Consider the following 17,571-nt stretch of genomic DNA (forward strand, 5'->3'; position numbering starts at 1 on the left):
CTGGGTTTTGGCTCTGTTGCTCCATGCTACCTGAAGAGGAACTGGGGGAACAAACAGCTTTCCTGAGCTATTGTTACTGCCTGGGGCTGATCTGAGCAGCTTGGCCACCCCACGCAGGCATGAGCAGCGATCCTGAGGGGTGGCCAAGGGGACAGGGACAAGATGGGGAGTCTGGCATCTGCTCTTTGCAGGAGGGATGAGGTTGGTCTGGCTTGGCAAGGACACAAGGCTAGGAAAACTTTCATTGCTATCTCCAATGTTGAGAGGAAGGGAAGAGAGGTGTCACTGCCCCAGGAAAAGGGTTGTAAATTGTTTTTTCTGCTCTGCTTGCTGAAGACTATCGCTGTCCAAATCTTTTGTGACCTTTTCCCATGGGAGTTTTCAATAGAAATAGGAAATAGAACTCATGAAAGGGGGAAAAGTGATTACGTGGAGCTTGCGGGGAAGTATTACTGCAGCTGTTTTAGCTGGAGCTTTAGGTCACAATCCTTAAAGGAAGGGAAAGAGCCTTTGTCTGCTCCTTGCTTCCTTCACTCCTGATTTACTGTGCGGGTCTGAATGCCTTTCTGCTTTGTCCCGAGTTATATTTCTGCCCTCCTGTATTTCTGGGGCACCTGTACCCCTTTCAGCTCTCCAAAGCTTGTCTCAGGCCAGGTTAAGGTGTCATTCTGCTGGCAACCGCCTGAATTCAGAGCGGCATGTGCTTCACTTGAAGCATGATTTTTATCTTCCTGGAGTCCCAGGTTCCTCTGCGTGTAGCTGAGGTGAAGCCCGTGCTGAAGCCCTCGGGGTGCTCTGAATGGGCAGTTGCATTGCCCCCGTGATGTGTTTCCCTCCCAATGTACATCAGGATATTTTATATCTGGTTCTACAGATCTTAGGAGCTCAGATACTTGTTTCCCTGCTATTGGCAATCCCTTGTCAGGCTGATCTGAATCCTTGCGCAGAGGTAATTGGGGTCACATTTGCGTATGTGTGTATTTGTCAGGGTGTCGCAGAGACAGGCTGCAGGAAAAAGCACGAGGCTGGGTTAGAGCAGGGTGAGGAGAAGAGATTTGTAATCGACAGAAAGGAACAGATGGCTTTGGTTGTAATGCCTATATTTATATTTAATGTCAATACTCCTCCCAGAGTACCAGCACTTCAGTGATATATAACAGCATAAAAGCATCTGGGGAGAGAGGGGATAAGGAAAATGGGTTTGTTGAATCCCATGAGGAAATCCAGCTATGGACTTTGCCATAGGGTTTTGGTGGGTGTGAGCAAGCAGAGAAGGCAGAAGTTAGCTACATCCCTCCTTAGGAGCACTGTGGGCATGGCCTTGATGTGCCCATGCCATAGACCTTGGGCAACCATGATGGGACCCTGGAAGGGAGCAGCGTTTGTGCCCAGTGCCACAGCCGCAGTGCGATGTTGCATCGTGAAAGGAGCAGTTTCTCAGAGCTGCTTTTTAATTCCAAAATAGGGAAAGACATCAAGCTCCTGCTCTGTTGTCCTTGCCGTCCATGTCCTGATGAGGTCAATCCCATCCTGTCTGGCTCCTTATAGAGTCTCCTTACACTGGTTCATGGTGGAATTTACTGGCATGCTTGGAATTGCTTTCTGATTCGTTCTTTGAATGCAATTAGTCACCACCGGCACACAGTACAAGATGAAAGTTAATTCTGCGGCACCTAATTAGCTGTCATTGCTGGAAGGGTTTGAAAGCAGAGACAAACAGTTGCAGTTCTGGCTGCACGATCGGGGGGGGTCTCGTGGAGCAGCAGTGAAATACACCGTATTTCACCTGAGATCTGTGCGTTACCTTTAACAACCCTTTGCCTTTCTGTTAAAAAATAAACAAGAAGCTTGAGCCTCCCTGGGTGTAAATCAGTGTAGCTCTGCTGCAGACAGTAGAGCTCTACCAAATTTTATCAGCCAAGGAGAGATGGAGCCTGTGGGCTAAATGATGACAGAGATACCCTTGTGTGAGTTCTTGTGTGTGCGTATGAAAATGCACGTGCAGGTGTGTACGTGCCCATGCACTAGTTAAAGGTGACGGCTTTTTTATTTGTTTGTATTTAGTGCACCTTGGAGGCCCTACGTAGACAACAGTCATAAATGAAATGTCATCAGATCATTAACACATCCCTGACCTGTTAACAAAATTATCACATGATTTGTAGTTAAAAAAGCCAATTGAAAGACTCGCTGAGTAATATTACTTTCAGTCCCCTGACATGTGCATATATTAGAAATTCATCTGATACAAAGCACAGAACAAAAATGATCGATAGCAGGTTACAGTGCTCTTTATTACAACAAATTAATTGATCACGTCTAGCAGATTTTCCTCCTAGTGGAAGCTGTGGGTATTGAACATGTCTTTCTCATTTCTTTTCTATCCTTGCTGTTGGAAACATGCCAGACAGTTTCATACCATCATTTAAATTTATTTGTGACCTGAGAAAGTTATGTCACCCTTGAGACGATTAACTTTCAGCTAAAAAGTTTGGTGACATTGGAGAGATTGGGATGGATATTATAAAAAGTTTTTTGATGAGAAGATGGAACTCCTCAATCCAGTCCTGCATCAACATGTGTTAAAATGTTTTTCCTGATCCTTGAACCACCCTTGTTTGACTATTCAAAACCCAACGTACTCCAAAGGGACTAACCAGCGCTGTTTTTCATAGTCCTGGGCAGTGGAACCCACAAGCAAATGATTGCAGGGAGTATTCCTTCAGCCCGGAGAGGAGATTTGTATCAGATGATGACAAGGATGTGTTGGTGGAGAAATGGGGGAAATTTCTGTGGCTTTCTGTGCCATGCTATTTGACAGCTTATGCTCTCTTTCTGGTGGGTGTTTGGCTGCTCTTATATGTGGAATGACCTGTCAGAGACACAGCAACAGGTTATTAACCCACTGTTTTTACAAGCTCTATCCTGACTCTTCAAGGCTCCTCTAACTGGCCTATTACAGAGTCTTAAATGTAAAGAAACTAAGTGCTCCAAGCCTTTCTTCTTCTGAAGCTATGCAGACAGTGAGTGAAATTCTGTGGAATTATATTAGTTAATTTAGATCTGTTTTGTGGTTTTGCCCTTTGCCTGTAGAGTAAGAAGTATTATCTGTTTAAGGACTCAGCTTCTGGATTCCACTCCTGACTTGCCTCATAATTTGATGTTAGGTAAGACACTAAAAAATGGTCTGGCTCCCAAAATAATCTGCAGAGAAGTATATCCTAGAATCCTAGAATCATAGAATGGTTTGGGTTGGAAGGGACCTTAAAGATCATCTGGTTCCATCATCTAGTATCATCTCCAGGTATGCAAAATGAGATTATACTTGTAGGGCAGTTGAACAAAGACTTCTTTGAGACTCCACAGCAAGCCAGCAGTTGACCAAAGAGGAGGACTTATGACTCTGGTCCATACAAATCTGCCTATGCATTGTAAAAGAGCCTTAATCCTCCTGTTTGCTGAGGGATTTGAGGTCTCCTGCCATTTTTAGAAGGTGCCATTTACTGCTTCCATCTCATGTGCTTTATCTGAGATGTGTCTACAGCCCTCACTCCTGCATCTCCAAATTACCTAAGTCAAGCTATGGGAGGACAATGGAGCAAGGTGGGAGGGTTTAGCTCCTATTTTCTCCTTTAGGAAAAAAAAAAAAGTAGGACTTAAGATACCACACAAGCATGTATCGTCATGTCTGAATTTCTTGCTGATGGCTTTCCTGTGAGTTGCTTTATGTAAAGTGTGGGGGTGGAAATATTAAAACAGGAGTCAGATGCAGTTAAAACACAAAATTTATTCTTTAACTCTATTTTTTATGGCTTGATTGGCTTTAAAAAATCTCTCTTTGATGAAGATTTGTAAGGCTTTGTTGCTATGAACCAGAACATGCATCTGGAAATTCTGTTGAGTGGCTGTGGAGATGTGTATCCTTAGAGACTGTTTTAATTTCCATACTCATTAAACTGTTCTGTGGTGCCAGAGAGAGACCCAAACCCTTGGATAATACAGCTGTGAAAGCTGGGAGAGGAGACACCAGGTGCATTTTCAACCATCAGTTTAACCCAGTCTAAGTCTGTGTGGCCATTAGGTCTGTCCTGTTCCCTGCTTTTCTTCCTCTCACCATCTTTCTACCTCGGTCACCCATTGACACTTTCTCCTCTGTGTGCACAGCAGCGGTCACACGGCGTGCAATGAACCAGATCAGGGAGCTGTTCTGGCTGAAACTTAGTGAAAAAAAATGACTTTATGATGGATCAGGTTCTTCTAAGCTGTACTGCTGACACATGGTAAGAGGAAAAACATGGGTTGGGGCAGGCAAACTGCCCAATATCCCTTATTAACTTATTAAGCCATCATTGGAGATGTCTCCACACAAATAGTTTGTCTGGCTGAAAATAATCTTTTCGAGGGCCATTTTGCACCATCCCGTAGAATTCTGTATTTGGTATCTCCACCCATGAAATTCAATGGGATCATCTTATAAGGTAGAATGGTCTTTGCTTTCTCTAGAGTTTTACTTGCAAGGATGGCAATGCCCATCGTCTGTTATTTAAAACAGGGTGATAAGTACATGAGCTGGTTGACTGTGGCTCATCCTGTTGTCCTTTGAAGTCAATGGATATCTTTTATTGACTTAGCTGGGCAACATATGAGGCCCTGGATGAAAGAGCCGCTCTTTTACTGAAGTCTACTTGTCTCTGGAGGTTGCAAAAATAAATAATCCCAGACAATTTCAAAGATGGCTGGGCTAGGGCTACACATTGCTTGTTTGTGAAGTTTTATAAAAGAAAAATAAATTTCTTGCAGCCAAAGGGCTGCTGGCTGACCTGACCTTTTCAGACTGAAAATAGTCACTGAAAGGATAAATAAGATAATGATAATAAAACCTCTCCTAGTCATTACTGGATTGCTGCTGAAAGGGATTTGGCAAAGGCTGAAGAAATGTCAGAGTGAAAAAGTGCACCGTCTCTGCTGAAAGATGATTGTGCCTGACCCCGTCGGTGCCCGGTGAGGCTGGTGCAATCTCCACTGATTTCAGCCAGAGTGAGGGTGGCTGAAGGCCAGGAGAAGACACTGCTCAGAGCACAGCCCTCAGGTTTCATGCAAGTGATGTTGTGTCACATGGAATGCACTGTCCTTAACAAACAAAAATGTGCAATATAGTAAATGCAGTTTCTTGGAACGGCACAGCCAGCCTTTGGTGCCAGCCATGCTCTCTGAATCTCTGTGTATGTTGAAATGGCACCTTTTGGGCTGCGCTTTTCTACAAATAAACCCTTCACCTCCACGTATTTCTCCTAGCTTTTCTGCTTAGCTTCCTTGATGATGATTGCTTCATTAGCTGCCTGATGAATGGTCTGTGCACATTATCATCATTTTATCTAGCCGACCGGGGGTTTTCTAAGAGGTTAGGCAAATTTCTCTCAGGAATTGTTTAGGTACAGGTCCAAGAAGATGGACTAAATGGCTTCTGAAGTGTCCTTCTAGCCCTGCTATCTCTTACTTTAAAACTCATTATTTCTATGACAAGCATCTCTGTGAGGCTCAGTTAAGAGGTGGGTTGGACTAGGAGCTGTTCAGAGGCTGCACCAATGCATTCAAAATTGAAATGGCAGCCCAGCATGTCGCAGCTGGGTGAAGAGGTACACGGGGAAGGACTTGTCCCACCTAACCTCAGATGCTTGCATGGAAATGTGTCCAAGCTAGGCTAGCTAGCTCCTCCAGCTCTGGAGGGAGAAATGAGTACAGTTCACGTGCCCTGCTCTGGACATCTGAGATGTGCTAAAAGCACGTCCTCTCTCTGCTGAGCATCATCCATGCTGCAGTATGTTGACCAAAGGCAAAGGAAGTCCTTTGACCTGATTGGTATGAGAGGTCAGTACCTTTGTCATTGCCACTGGGACACAATATTCATCCAAACACTCTTCTGTCAGCTGTTTGTTTCTAAACATTGATAAGGCTTGTCTCTGTCCTCCTCCTGCTGATGGAGCTGCTCATGGCTCTCTGAACTTACCCCATCGTTCTGCAGAGATCTGTCCACTGCAGGTCACTCCACTCACTGGCCTAGGACTAGACATTTGTTTTAATACATTTGGGTTAGAATCCTGGAAATTATGTTTAAACAGGTTATATAAAAACTTACCTAAAATGTCACTTATTCTGATTCCTCACAAATATTGATGATATATTTTTGCTGAATTTTGGCTTACATTCAGTAAACCTCTTCAGTTCATCTTTATTTTGCAGATGGCTTTGGCAGTGTTTCAACCTCAGCTTCTGGTCATTGAAACCTGGTGCTTGAATTAGGCTCAAGATACAAATAACCTCATATTGAGAAAGTCTGAATATATGCGGCTGCCTTGTGGGATTCTAAGTAACGCAATTAAGGCTGGGTTTCTCACTGCCAAAAAAGCCGCAAATGAATTGGGAGTCCGGAAAGAGAAATGTGACAGGATACACATAAATGTCTTTAGGAATTTGGGGATTTAGGAATACAGATGGAAATAATTGAAAGCCTGGCTCAAGTTTTCAGCTGAAAAGCGCTAATATAAGTAATTTCAAAGGAGATTAAAGAGGAACGTGTTCACGTTCAGGAGAGCTGTGGAGCGGGGCATTAGGTCCAAATGAGTGATGTGATGGAGCCTTGCTGAAGGACGGGTCTGCTGCTCACTCATGGGCTGGGGATGACAGGAGCACAGAGAGGAGGCAGGGATATTTACTGATGCCAGAGGATATAATTAGAAATGATGAGTGCAGTAAAAGAGGAGGATGGGCTAGAAGCCCGAAACTAATAAGAAATGGGAACTTGCATCTCCTCTTTCAAAGCCTGAGTTAGGAGAAGTGACTGATAGGCAGCCCTTGAAAGCACTGGAGTAGCCTCAAAGTGTTGAAAGCGTGGTCGCTGAGCGTGCTGACGCCAGAGGCCAGACATGGGGAAACAGCCACGCAGGGAGACTGGCGGGCTTCTACATCTGCTGTCTTTTGGGATATCATGTCTTGGTGTACCAGGGAAGTGAAAATATTGTCTCCTTTTCAGTCTGGGTGGATCACAAAAGTTCTCAGTGGGGTTGGACTTGCTTCTTATCTCCTCCTGTGTTCATTCCTTAAAGAGGCTTTTATTTGTGTGTAAGTCTTTTTAATTTTTAGAAATACACAGCTAATCCCTGCTGCACATGTAAATATAGATAGCACATGGGTCTGTAAAGATTATGGATGCCCCTTTTGGCAAGCAATATCTTTTAATAGCATTGTGTGCAGTTAATCGGGTTGAGGAAAAGTATCAGTGGAACAAGCAGTGCAAGTTCAGGGAAGGAATAAGTGACAGACCTCTTGAGAGTTGTTGTTTAGTAATATTGTGGCAGGTAGAGTAGACGGGTTTTTTTTTTGGCTCAGTGATGTCTGTACTTGGAAAAAACACAAGCAGAGCAAGCTGTTAATTTGCAAGAGATTTTTGCTTTTACATTTCATAACAGATATGGTAAATGTTTATTGCTCTTGGGCTTCATCCATTGTTTTCTGCCCAGATCAAGTGTTCAGTGCAGAACTGGCTGTAAGGGCTTGTGCCCTCTCTGCCCTTCAGTTCTAGTTAAGTGGGAAGGGCCACAGGGCATCTCCCATCTAGGTGAAAGGAGGGAATGAAAAGATTGATGCAGAAAAATCGGAAAGGCATTGAAGTGGGTGTTGCTCTTTGTCATGGAGAAAGCTCAGTCCTACAGGGGTTCCCTGGGAGAAAGCTCTCCAGTCAATGGAGAGGAAAACGATACTTCTAGAGTTTCAGAAATGCATGAAAAGGCATTTACTTTAAGATGACGGGAGCCATGCCCTGGAAATGCCTGCGTCTGCCAACTGTTGTGAAGGACTGTGAGATGACTCGCTCAGATGTAGAGGTCTGCACTGGAGATATCTAACGCTACATGCACTGGGTCTGGGGACCTGGGGAAGGAGGAGCACTTGGTACCACTTAAAATCAAGCCAAGGATTGTATGAGAAGAGGGGCAGTGGAGCTGGAGGACACACTGGAGGGGACATGCCTTGCTGAAGTGTTGCTCAGCCAGGTCATGGTGGGCTGGGAGCTGGAGAAGGGCTGCAGGATGGGAGGTGCAGGTGCCCCCAGGGAGCCAGGAGATGTCTGCTGGAGTTTTGCACAGGATGCATGTGAAGGTGGCTGGCCCCCACCATCGATCCTGTATTGATGCTTTTTGAACATAGGACATTGGACAAATTCTGTTGGTTTTTTCTCCCCCTGGCAGAGCTGTGACCAGTAGACCATCTCTTTGACGTCATGTGCATGCACGAGGGCATCTTTTTAGTACACGATGTCCTTCAAAGAGAGCGTATGTATGTCAGAGAGTTTCTTATAACAGCTTTGCATGGTAGTGCAGATGTGATTTCACTCATTTTCTGAAAACAATAAAGCAAAATTCAGCACAGGGTAAAACAAACACACGCCTATTTTTGGCGGCATTTTTCAGGTTACTATTAACCTTTCATTTGAAATTTAATGCTGAGGACTACACATTGATTCTGAGCGGCTTCTTGGAACAGCACCAATTTTCCATTTAGAAAATGGTTTTGTTTTTTTTGTAAGGTTAACCCTATATGGGGTATTGTTAATGTTTTCCTGAAAGACAGTTTCCTATGGAAACATACTCTTTGGGTCTGAAATTCAAACCAGTTTTGCCAAAGCCTAGGAATTATGAGCAATAAAATAGGAAATGTTATAGGAAATAACAGCTGAACTGGGGGAGGGACATGTTTAGAACATTAAGGCCAAGCCCAGAGAAGTAATAAAACAGAGTCAGAATTACAGTTAAAATTAAAACAGGCCCATGGCCAAATTTAAAGATACTATATGTCTGTATGATAGTGGGAAAAAACATTGAAAGCAAAAACAGAGTAATAGCTGGCAACGGATAACATCTGGCAACGAATTTGCCATGAAATTCATTTCAGAGAACTGATGGGTGAAGAAATTTCTCTGTCGGGGAGGAGAACAAATCCCAACATAATGCAACGGCATTTTTCAGTCAGAGGCAAAGGTGTTGTAAGTGTCCCGGTGCTGAGGAGACTCCTCTGTCAGCCTTCTATATTTGGAAGTTCAGATTGCTGAGGTAGATTAGAAGTGCAGAGCCCGGTAAGCCAGCGTTAATGGGTGATTTCCAGTGCCTGCATACATCACATGTACTCTGATGGTGTTGGTGCTGCAGTCAAGGCGTGCTTCCAGCTCGTAGGGATGGACCAGAGCTATGCCAGGTGCTGAGGACAATGTCACTGTGGCTGCTAAACCAGCTTGAGAAGTTGGATCATTTAGCTGAACCAGAGCTCCATGCACCCACTATAAGTAGCCAAGCTGGTTAATGTAATGCTGGCCGGGCTGGGTGGAGAATGGATTGAGAGCAGCCCTGAGGAGAAGGACTTGGGGGTGTTGGCTGACAAGAAGGTATTGGTGGATTAAAAACTGAATATGAGTTAGCAATGTGTGCTAGCAGCCCGGAAAACCAATCACATTCTGGGCTGCATCAAGTGTGGCCAGCAGGTCAATGGAGGTGATCCTGCCCCTCTACTCAGCTCTTGTGAGACCCCACCTGGAGTACTGCGTCCAGCTCTGGGGTTCCCAGTACAAGAGAGACATGGAGCTGTTGGAGCGAGTCTAGAGGAGGCCACGAAGCTGATCAGAGGGCTGGAGCACCTCTCCTGTGAGGACAGGCTGAGAGAGTTGGGGTTGTTCAGCCTGGAGAAGAGAAGGCTCTGGGGAGAGCTTATAGAGGGTGTCCCTGCCCATGGCAGGGTGTTTGGAACTAAATGGTCTTTAAGGTCCCTTCCAACCCAAACCAGTCTGTGAGTCTATGATTCTGTGATTCTATGATTCTGTGATTCTAAGCGTTGGTAGCTGGAAGATAATTTTGGAGCTATCAGTGTGTGACCAAGGGTAGAAATTAATTTGTGGAGTCTCCATTACAGTCAATTACCAGAGGAACAACCAAGTCCATGGAGTGGTTTTCAGATGTAAATTGAGTTGAAGGTCAGATAGATAGAAAACAAAAAAAATCCTCTTCTTCCGTAAGGGAACTGAGCACAGTAGAGAAAAAAGTAACAGAAAGGGACTGTGTAAGAACCCTTGTTCTGCCGTAGAACCTTCCCTGTGAGTCTTGGGACTTCTGTGTGGACACAGCTAGCTGCCTGCCATGGATGGATGGAAGAAGAGAGATGGAGACCTGACTCTTCTGCCCGAACTTGGAAGGAGAGCAGAAACCTTTTTTTCTTTATAATTTTAGTTACTGTCCTGAGTTTTGAATCTCCGGTGTTAGTTGACAGTCAGGCAACCATTAGAGGGGATATTTCTCCTATGATGACAGGCTGAGAGAGTTGGGATTGTTCAGCCTAGAGAAGAGAAGGTTTGGGAGAGACCTTAGAGCAGTCTTCCAGTACCTAAAGGGGCTACAGGAAAGCTGGAGAGGGACTGTTTACAAGGGCATGGAGTGACAGGACAAGGGGGAATGGCCTTAAGCTGAAGGAGGGGAGATTTAGATTAGATGTTAGGAAGAAATTCTTTATGATGAGGGTGGTGAGGCACTGGCACAGGTTGCCCAGGGAAGCTGTGGATGCTCCATCCCTGGAAGTGTTCAAGGCCAGGTTGGATGGGGCTGTGGGCAACCTGGTCTAGTGGAGGGTGTCCCTGCCCATAGCAGGGGGTTGGAACTAGATGGGCTTTAAGGTCCCTTCCAACCCAAACCATTCTGTGATTCTATGATTCTGCACTGCATGGTGTGTTCCTCCCAGCTGCACCACTTCTGAGACCCCCTCTGGCTCCAGAGGAATTGCATGCTGGCTAGACATCCCTGAAGGGTATTTTGAGAGGGTAGGTATGAGAGCAAGATGGATTGTTGACACCAAACTGCTCTGTATAATTTTTTTTGACCTGATATGAGATAGAAAAGAGATCTGAACGAGTCAGATTCAGAACATTTCAATATCCTTTTCTTTGCTTCACTTCAATCTTACATATTTAATTTAATAGATCATTTTTTTCCTTATGTGATATGAGCTATGAAATGGATCTATTACAGATATGTTATTTATGTATTCTGGTTGCCTTATAGGCAGATTTCATACTGAGATGATTCAGGAGTGTTTTTTTTCTGTTCCTTGAAGATTGTAGAATGAGATGAAAGGGGAAAACCGCATATTTTAATTGAGTATATTTGTAGAGTTGAGAGTGTGGTATATTGTATTTCATGTGTGGCTCTGGGTTTGATAGTATCTTCTTATGGCTTGATTTATTTTTGGGACAAATATTTTTCCTTTCCGCTGTGCTTTTAGTTAGGTTTCTAAACCATAGGTTGATCCACAAAGACATTTATTGAACCATGAAAATATTGATTCCAGAGAAATCAGATTATTAGTTGCACTTAGATGCAAAATAGCAAAGGCTTTAATGGTGTTTAGGTAGAACTTTATATATCTGAACATATCTGGAGAGCTATGGTAACAATAGGAGAAGTATTAAACTCAGTGTTGTTTGTTTTTCTATAAGTCAATGAGGAGAAATGCAAGTCTTCTCCTTGTAAGTCAGCTGAATATTTTCAGGGATGAACTAATCTATTCCAGAGCTAGCGTAGTCCGACCCTTATCCACCTGATTCCCCTTCTTCTGCTCCATCATGTGAGATGTCAGCACTGCAAGGGGTCATAGAATGAGCAGGAAAACATTGCTCCCAAAATAATCCTTGTGTGCACAGAGTACCTCCTCCTAGGCTAGCGTAGCTTAGGGACTGATTCTGCAGTCATGGTGGCACAGATCTTTAGGAAGGCAGGTTTGTGCTACCTCATGGGTGGGTTTCACTGCAGTGCGAGTGAGATATGCCAGCTAAGGAGCACTTCTGCTTGTGCTGCAGACATGACCACTGCCTTCCCCCTCCCTGGTTCGTGGCCAGTCCTGCCAGGAGAAGCCAGCTAAATTGAAAGGAACCAACCAAACTTTATGGATCCACACCACTACCCTGCCCTAAAGCTGTGTAAACCTCAAGCCTGTGGCTAAAGTTCTGATTCCATTTTCCTCAGTCCCATGATTTTGTGTGTTGTTTTTATGGGCCACGCAGGGCCGTGCAGAGTTGGAGGTGGGGTTCCCCTGAGGAAATGAAGAAGTCTCCATCCAAACCAAATGGCTGGTCTCCCTCTGTAGCCAGTGGAGAGAAAGAGGTGTTTCTAGGACGTGTGTTATCTCCTTGTCCCCTCTGCAGCAAGTGTGTAAAACAGGCATGTGGTCAACATTTTCCCTTTATTGACTGCCAAGGGAGCTGGAGGTGACCTTGCCCATGTGGAGACATCTCATGGAGCTTGCTGGTATTTGTCATTTTAATATAGTTCAGTTCCCTCTGAAGGAAGTTATGCACCAATCCTGCCAGCTTCACCCAAACTCTATCTTGATACAAAGCTGGTTCAAGAATGAGATGTTGCTGAGGTTTATTTTAATAGTAAAATTCTGGGCTATGAATTTGGAAACAAAACTACAAAGACAGAAATAAAATGTAACTAGATATGAGTCTAGATTGTATGTGGGTTCTGAATCAATCTTATTAATAAGATAAATAGCTAATATTCTTTCTTAGCTAATGCTAGGAAGTTTCTTACTGCTTTACACTTAGACTGCTCAGGGCTTATCTCAGTCACAGAGACCATGGGGCTGATGTCCCCTCACACCATCATTCTGCCTTGAGGCACTCCTAAGAGCTGACCCTGGATGGCATTTTCAGAGGTATCCCAATATGGGGTTTATCTCCCCTGATTTGGTCTTCCTCTGAAATCAATGAAGAGGGAAAGGCACTCACAGAAGGTGATTCATCCCATCCATCTTAGACAGCCAACCTAACACGGGATGACTTGTGCTCTGGCTATGGCTTGCTCCACTGACCAAAAAGGAATCCCAGCTGGCTGCTGTAGATCAGACACCATGACGGCCAGAAGTTTGGGATCAGTCCTGCTCCAACAGACTGGGAAAAAAATTCTAGTGGAATCTGTGTCCCAAGTCTCAAGTGCTTTTGCAAATCCCACCCTCTGCCTTAGCATTTGTGCCGCACAGCATCCAATGTGCTTTGTGCTTGCTCTTTGATGATACACGGTGATCATCAAAGCAGTGAGAGTGCTGCACAGTATGTTCCATGCCAGCTACTTCCTTTCTGGTTTAATTATAACTGAGTTTGCTAATCCCAGTCTTGATTAATGAGCTTAATATGCAAATGTTATGATGAAACTGAAACACTTTGTAATTGCTTGCAGACAGATTACCACTTCGAGTACACAGAGTGCGACAGCAGTGGCTCCAGATGGAGGGTGGCTGTCCCAAATCCGTCGGTGGAGTGCTCTGGACTACCCGACCCGGTGAAAGGGAAGGAATGCAGTATGTTGACACTTTTCATTTTACAGAACGTTACCAGCTCTTTGTGCTATTTACCCTTGTATCGCTTCTTAGCTCTGTCACTGATGTCCTGAGTATCCTCGAGTTAGTCCTTCCCCTCCAATCCTTCTTGTCTCTTGGAGCTGTGGAGCAAGGATTGTCTTTGCAGTGTAGTTGTATAGCTCCATATCTGCTACAGGTACCCTTGTATGCTAATTCACAGACAAGGCAGGTCTGTTACAACACCCCTTGAGGAGATGTGGTTGCTTGTCTTGAGCTGCCATACTCTTAAGTTCTGCAGCTCTCCTATTCATTCCTGCATCTGCAGCTACACCATGCAGCTGTATTGGCCAAAATGGTAACCAGGAGTGACCAAATTATATTTGCATAGTGTCCACATTCTCATTACTTGCATTATTTAGCTAATTAATAAGCTGAATGCATAAGTAATGGTATCTGTCTTATTTGCCCAAGTTATTTTCATGATGAAGCTTTTGCATTTTATTTATTTATGTATTTATTTTTAACAATTTGAAGTGTTCTCATATCACTTGGTTGTGCAATTTTTTTAATGTTAAAACACTTCTTTGCATCTTGGGACATAAGTGAACTGCTGCTCTGCAAACACATTTCAACTGCTCCCTCACTCTTTTGTAGCTTCCCAGGCTGAATACTCTTTCCCATCACACCTCCTTGCTCTAGAAATTCTCTTCACAAAAGATCTTAACAGTGCTTTATTTTCTCAGTAATTTGTACCAGGGGATATAAATTATTGTATCTGAAAAACAGGACGAACAACAGCAACATCATTTCATAGAATCATAGAATGGTTTGGGTTGGAAGGGACCTTAAAGCCCATCTAGTTCAACCCCCCTGCCATGGGCAGGGACACCCTCCACTAGACCAGGTTGCCCAAAGCCCCATCCAACCTGGCCTTGAACACTTCCAGGGATGGGGCATCCACAACTTCCCTGGGCAACCTATGCCAGTGCCTCACCACCCTCATCATAAAGAATTTCTTTCTAATATCTAATCTAAATCTCCCCTCCTTCAGCTTAAGGCCATTCCCCCTTGTCCTGTCACTCCATGCCCTTGTAAACAGTCCCTCTCCAGCTTTCCTGTAGCCCCTTTAGGTATTGGAAGGCTGCTCTAAGGCCTTCCCGGAGCCGCCTTTTCTCCAGGCTGAACAATCCCCACTCTCTTAGCCTGTCCTCATAGGAGAGGTGCTCCAGCCCTCTGATCAGCTTTGTGGCCTCCTCTGGACTCACTCTAACAGGTCCAAGTGTTTCTTGTACTGGGAACCCCAGAGCTGGATGCAGTACTCCAGGTGGGGTCTCACGATTGTGGAGTAGAGGAGGAGAATCACCTCCCTCGACCTGCTGGTCACACTTCTTGTGATGCAGCCCAGGATACAGTTGGCTTTCTGGGTTGCAAGTGCACGCTGCCGGCTCATGTTGAACTTCTTGTCAGCCAACGCCCCCAAGTCCTTCTCCTCAGGGCTGCTTTCAATCCATTCCTCGCCCAGCCTATAGTCGTGCTTGGGATTACGCCGACCCACGTGCAGGACCTTGCACTTGGCCTTGTTGAATTTCATGCGGTTTGCATGGGCCCACCTCTCCAGCCTGTCAAGGTCCCTCTGGATGGCATCCCTTCCCTCCAGTGTTTTGACTACAGCACACAGCTTTGTGTTGTCGGCAAACTTGCTGAGGGTGCACTTGATCCCGCTGTCCGTGTTGGTGACAAAGATATTAAACAGTGCCAGTCCTAATACCAACCCCTGAGGAATGCAAATCATCACTGGTCTCCACTTGGACCATTGACTGCAACTCTTTGAGTGCGCCCATCCAGTCAGTTCCTTACCCATCAAGTGGTCCATCCATCAAATCTATGTCTCCAATTTGGAGACAAGGATGTTGTGCGGGACAGTGTCAAATGCTTTGCACATGTCCAGTTAGATGACATCAGTTGCTCTTCCCTTGTCCACCAATGCTGTAACCCTGTGGTAGAAGGCCACCAAATTTGTCCGGCACAATTTGCCCTTAGTGAAGCCATGTTGGCTGTCATCAATCACCTCCTTATTTTCCATGTGTCTGAGCTTAGTTTCCAGGAGGATCTGCTCCATGATGTTGTTGGGCACAGAGGTGAGACTGAGCAGCCTGTAGTTCCCTGGGTCTTCCTTTGTTCCCTTCTTAAAAATGGGGGTTATGTTCCCCCTTTTCCAGTTGGCGGGAACTTCGCCAGACTGCCACGACTTCTCAAATATGATGGATAATGGCTTAGCAACTTCATCCACCAGTGCCCTCTGGACCCATGGATACATCTCATCAGGTCCCATAGATTGTGCACCTTCAGGTTCCTTAGATGGTCTCGAACCTGATCTTCTCCTACACTGGGTGGTTCTTCATTCTCCCAGTCTCTGCCTTCTGTGACTTGGGCGGTGTGGCTAGGACACTTGCCAGTGAAGACTGAGGCAAAGAAGTCATTGAGTACCTCAGCCTTCTCCATAGCCGGGGTAACCAGGTCTCCCGTTTTCTTCTGGAGAGGGCCCACATTTTCCCTAGTCTTCCTTTTATCACTGACATACCTATAGAAGCTTTTGTTGTTGCCCTTGACGTCCCCGGCCAGATTTAATCCTATCAGGACTTTAGCTTTCCTAACCTGATCCCTGACTGCTTGGGCAGTTTCTCTGTATTCCTTCCAGGCTACCTGCCCTTGCTTTCATCCTCTGTAGGATTCCTTTTTGTGTTTGAGTTTGTCCAGGAGCTCCTTGTTCATGCATACAGGCCTCCTGGTGTTTTTGCCTGACTTCCTCTTTCAGTTGTACTGTAGGAGAAGTGAGATTTACTCACGTTTGACTCTCCTCCTGTAAAGGTTTATTGTTCATTTCTTTATGACATACATTCCAGTGTGAGGCACATATATATTTTCTGTAGCAGTGTTGACCACTGGAAGATGTCTTACTATTTGCAAGCATCATTTGAGAAGTCGCCTGTATCATTCCTGGTATTTGGGTTTAGTTTCTAAGGTTTTAAATGTGGAATCTCTGTATATCCTTAGGATGTGTTTTTCAATTACAGAAATATAGAGCTGGGAAGCACCTCAGGTGATCCCATAATTCATCCCCCAGCCCAAATACCTGTAGTAGCAATGACTTTGTCATTCACAGCTGTTGTTTGGCTGGACTGTTTTCAGGGACCTCGGTGATGAAGAGCCCACAAGCTCTCCAGGTACTTGCTCATCTATTTTCTTCTTTGCATTTTCCCTCCTGTTACAGCTTTTTCTGCTGTTGAATCTCCCTTGTTATACTTCAAGCCTGTTACTTTTTGCTGTCTGCACTGTAAAGGAGCGGATAGTGTTATCCCTTCTGCTGTACAACCGCTTTTGGTGTACTCTGGAGTACATCGATATAAGTAATTTTTTCTGATATACACTATTTCTTCTTGAATCTTGTGATAAATGGTTTAAGGTCCAACAACATTACACTCTCTTCAACTTTCTGCTACAGATTTCTACAAATGGTGCACTTCCCTCTTCATCTCCTCTTATTTGTGTGCTTTCCTGGTCTTAAATCAGTTCCAATGAAAATTCAACTGGTTTATAACAATACATGAATCTCTGGCTTCTCTGTATTTGCACCCCTGCTAGACAAGGGGAAAACTTTACCCGGTAGATTGGCTGTGATATTATACACCAAAGTGCAGGATTCTGTTAAATACACTGGAAAACTCATCTCAGTAGTTGCCTCTCCTCCTTGTAGTGTTGCTGTTAAGTCCCATGGCAATTCAGCTGGTTTGAGAAGCAATTGGATATTTGACTTTTTTAACTGAACCCTTCAGATCTCATCTCTCTTGACTTTGGGGAGTACAGCAGTGTTAATGTAGTTCTGTCTTTTTTGTGTGTCTGTAGTAGATTATCTGGCTTCAGGAGATGTCTGGCTGTATTCTGATGGCAAAAGTAATTTTAGATTTCTCATCTCTCAGCCTTTCACCTTTTTCTTTAAGAACAACCAATCTTTCAAGGCTGAAAACATGAATCTGTCAACAGCAGCCAATGACTGCAGGAGTGTGTAGGGAACACCCATCCCATTCGGCTTGGCTAACATGGTGGTTTTGACTGCAAAATATTTGAACCAGCGTAGAGTTTGGCTGACAGTCCATTCTTCAGTGGGTGGGATATACTGGAGAG

General features: G+C 44.6%; 1 protein-coding gene across 2 annotated transcripts in view; it reads left to right on the top strand.

Moving 5' to 3' along the window:
* The window catches only part of ELAPOR2 (endosome-lysosome associated apoptosis and autophagy regulator family member 2), a 103,236-nt gene that overhangs the window by 38,681 nt on the left and 46,984 nt on the right, over nucleotides 1–17,571 (top strand). Inside the window, exon 2 of one of the 2 annotated variants that reach the window (XM_054826574.1) lies at nucleotides 13,269–13,389. The exons of the other annotated variant lie outside the window; for it this stretch is intronic. Coding sequence (XP_054682549.1) covers nucleotides 13,269–13,389 — 121 coding nt within the window. The remainder of the gene's footprint in view (nucleotides 1–13,268; nucleotides 13,390–17,571) is intronic. 2 annotated transcript variants of the gene reach the window in all.

The sequence above is a fragment of the Grus americana genome, chromosome 1 (assembly GCF_028858705.1).
Source record: "Grus americana isolate bGruAme1 chromosome 1, bGruAme1.mat, whole genome shotgun sequence".
Taxonomy (NCBI): Eukaryota; Metazoa; Chordata; class Aves; order Gruiformes; family Gruidae; genus Grus; species Grus americana.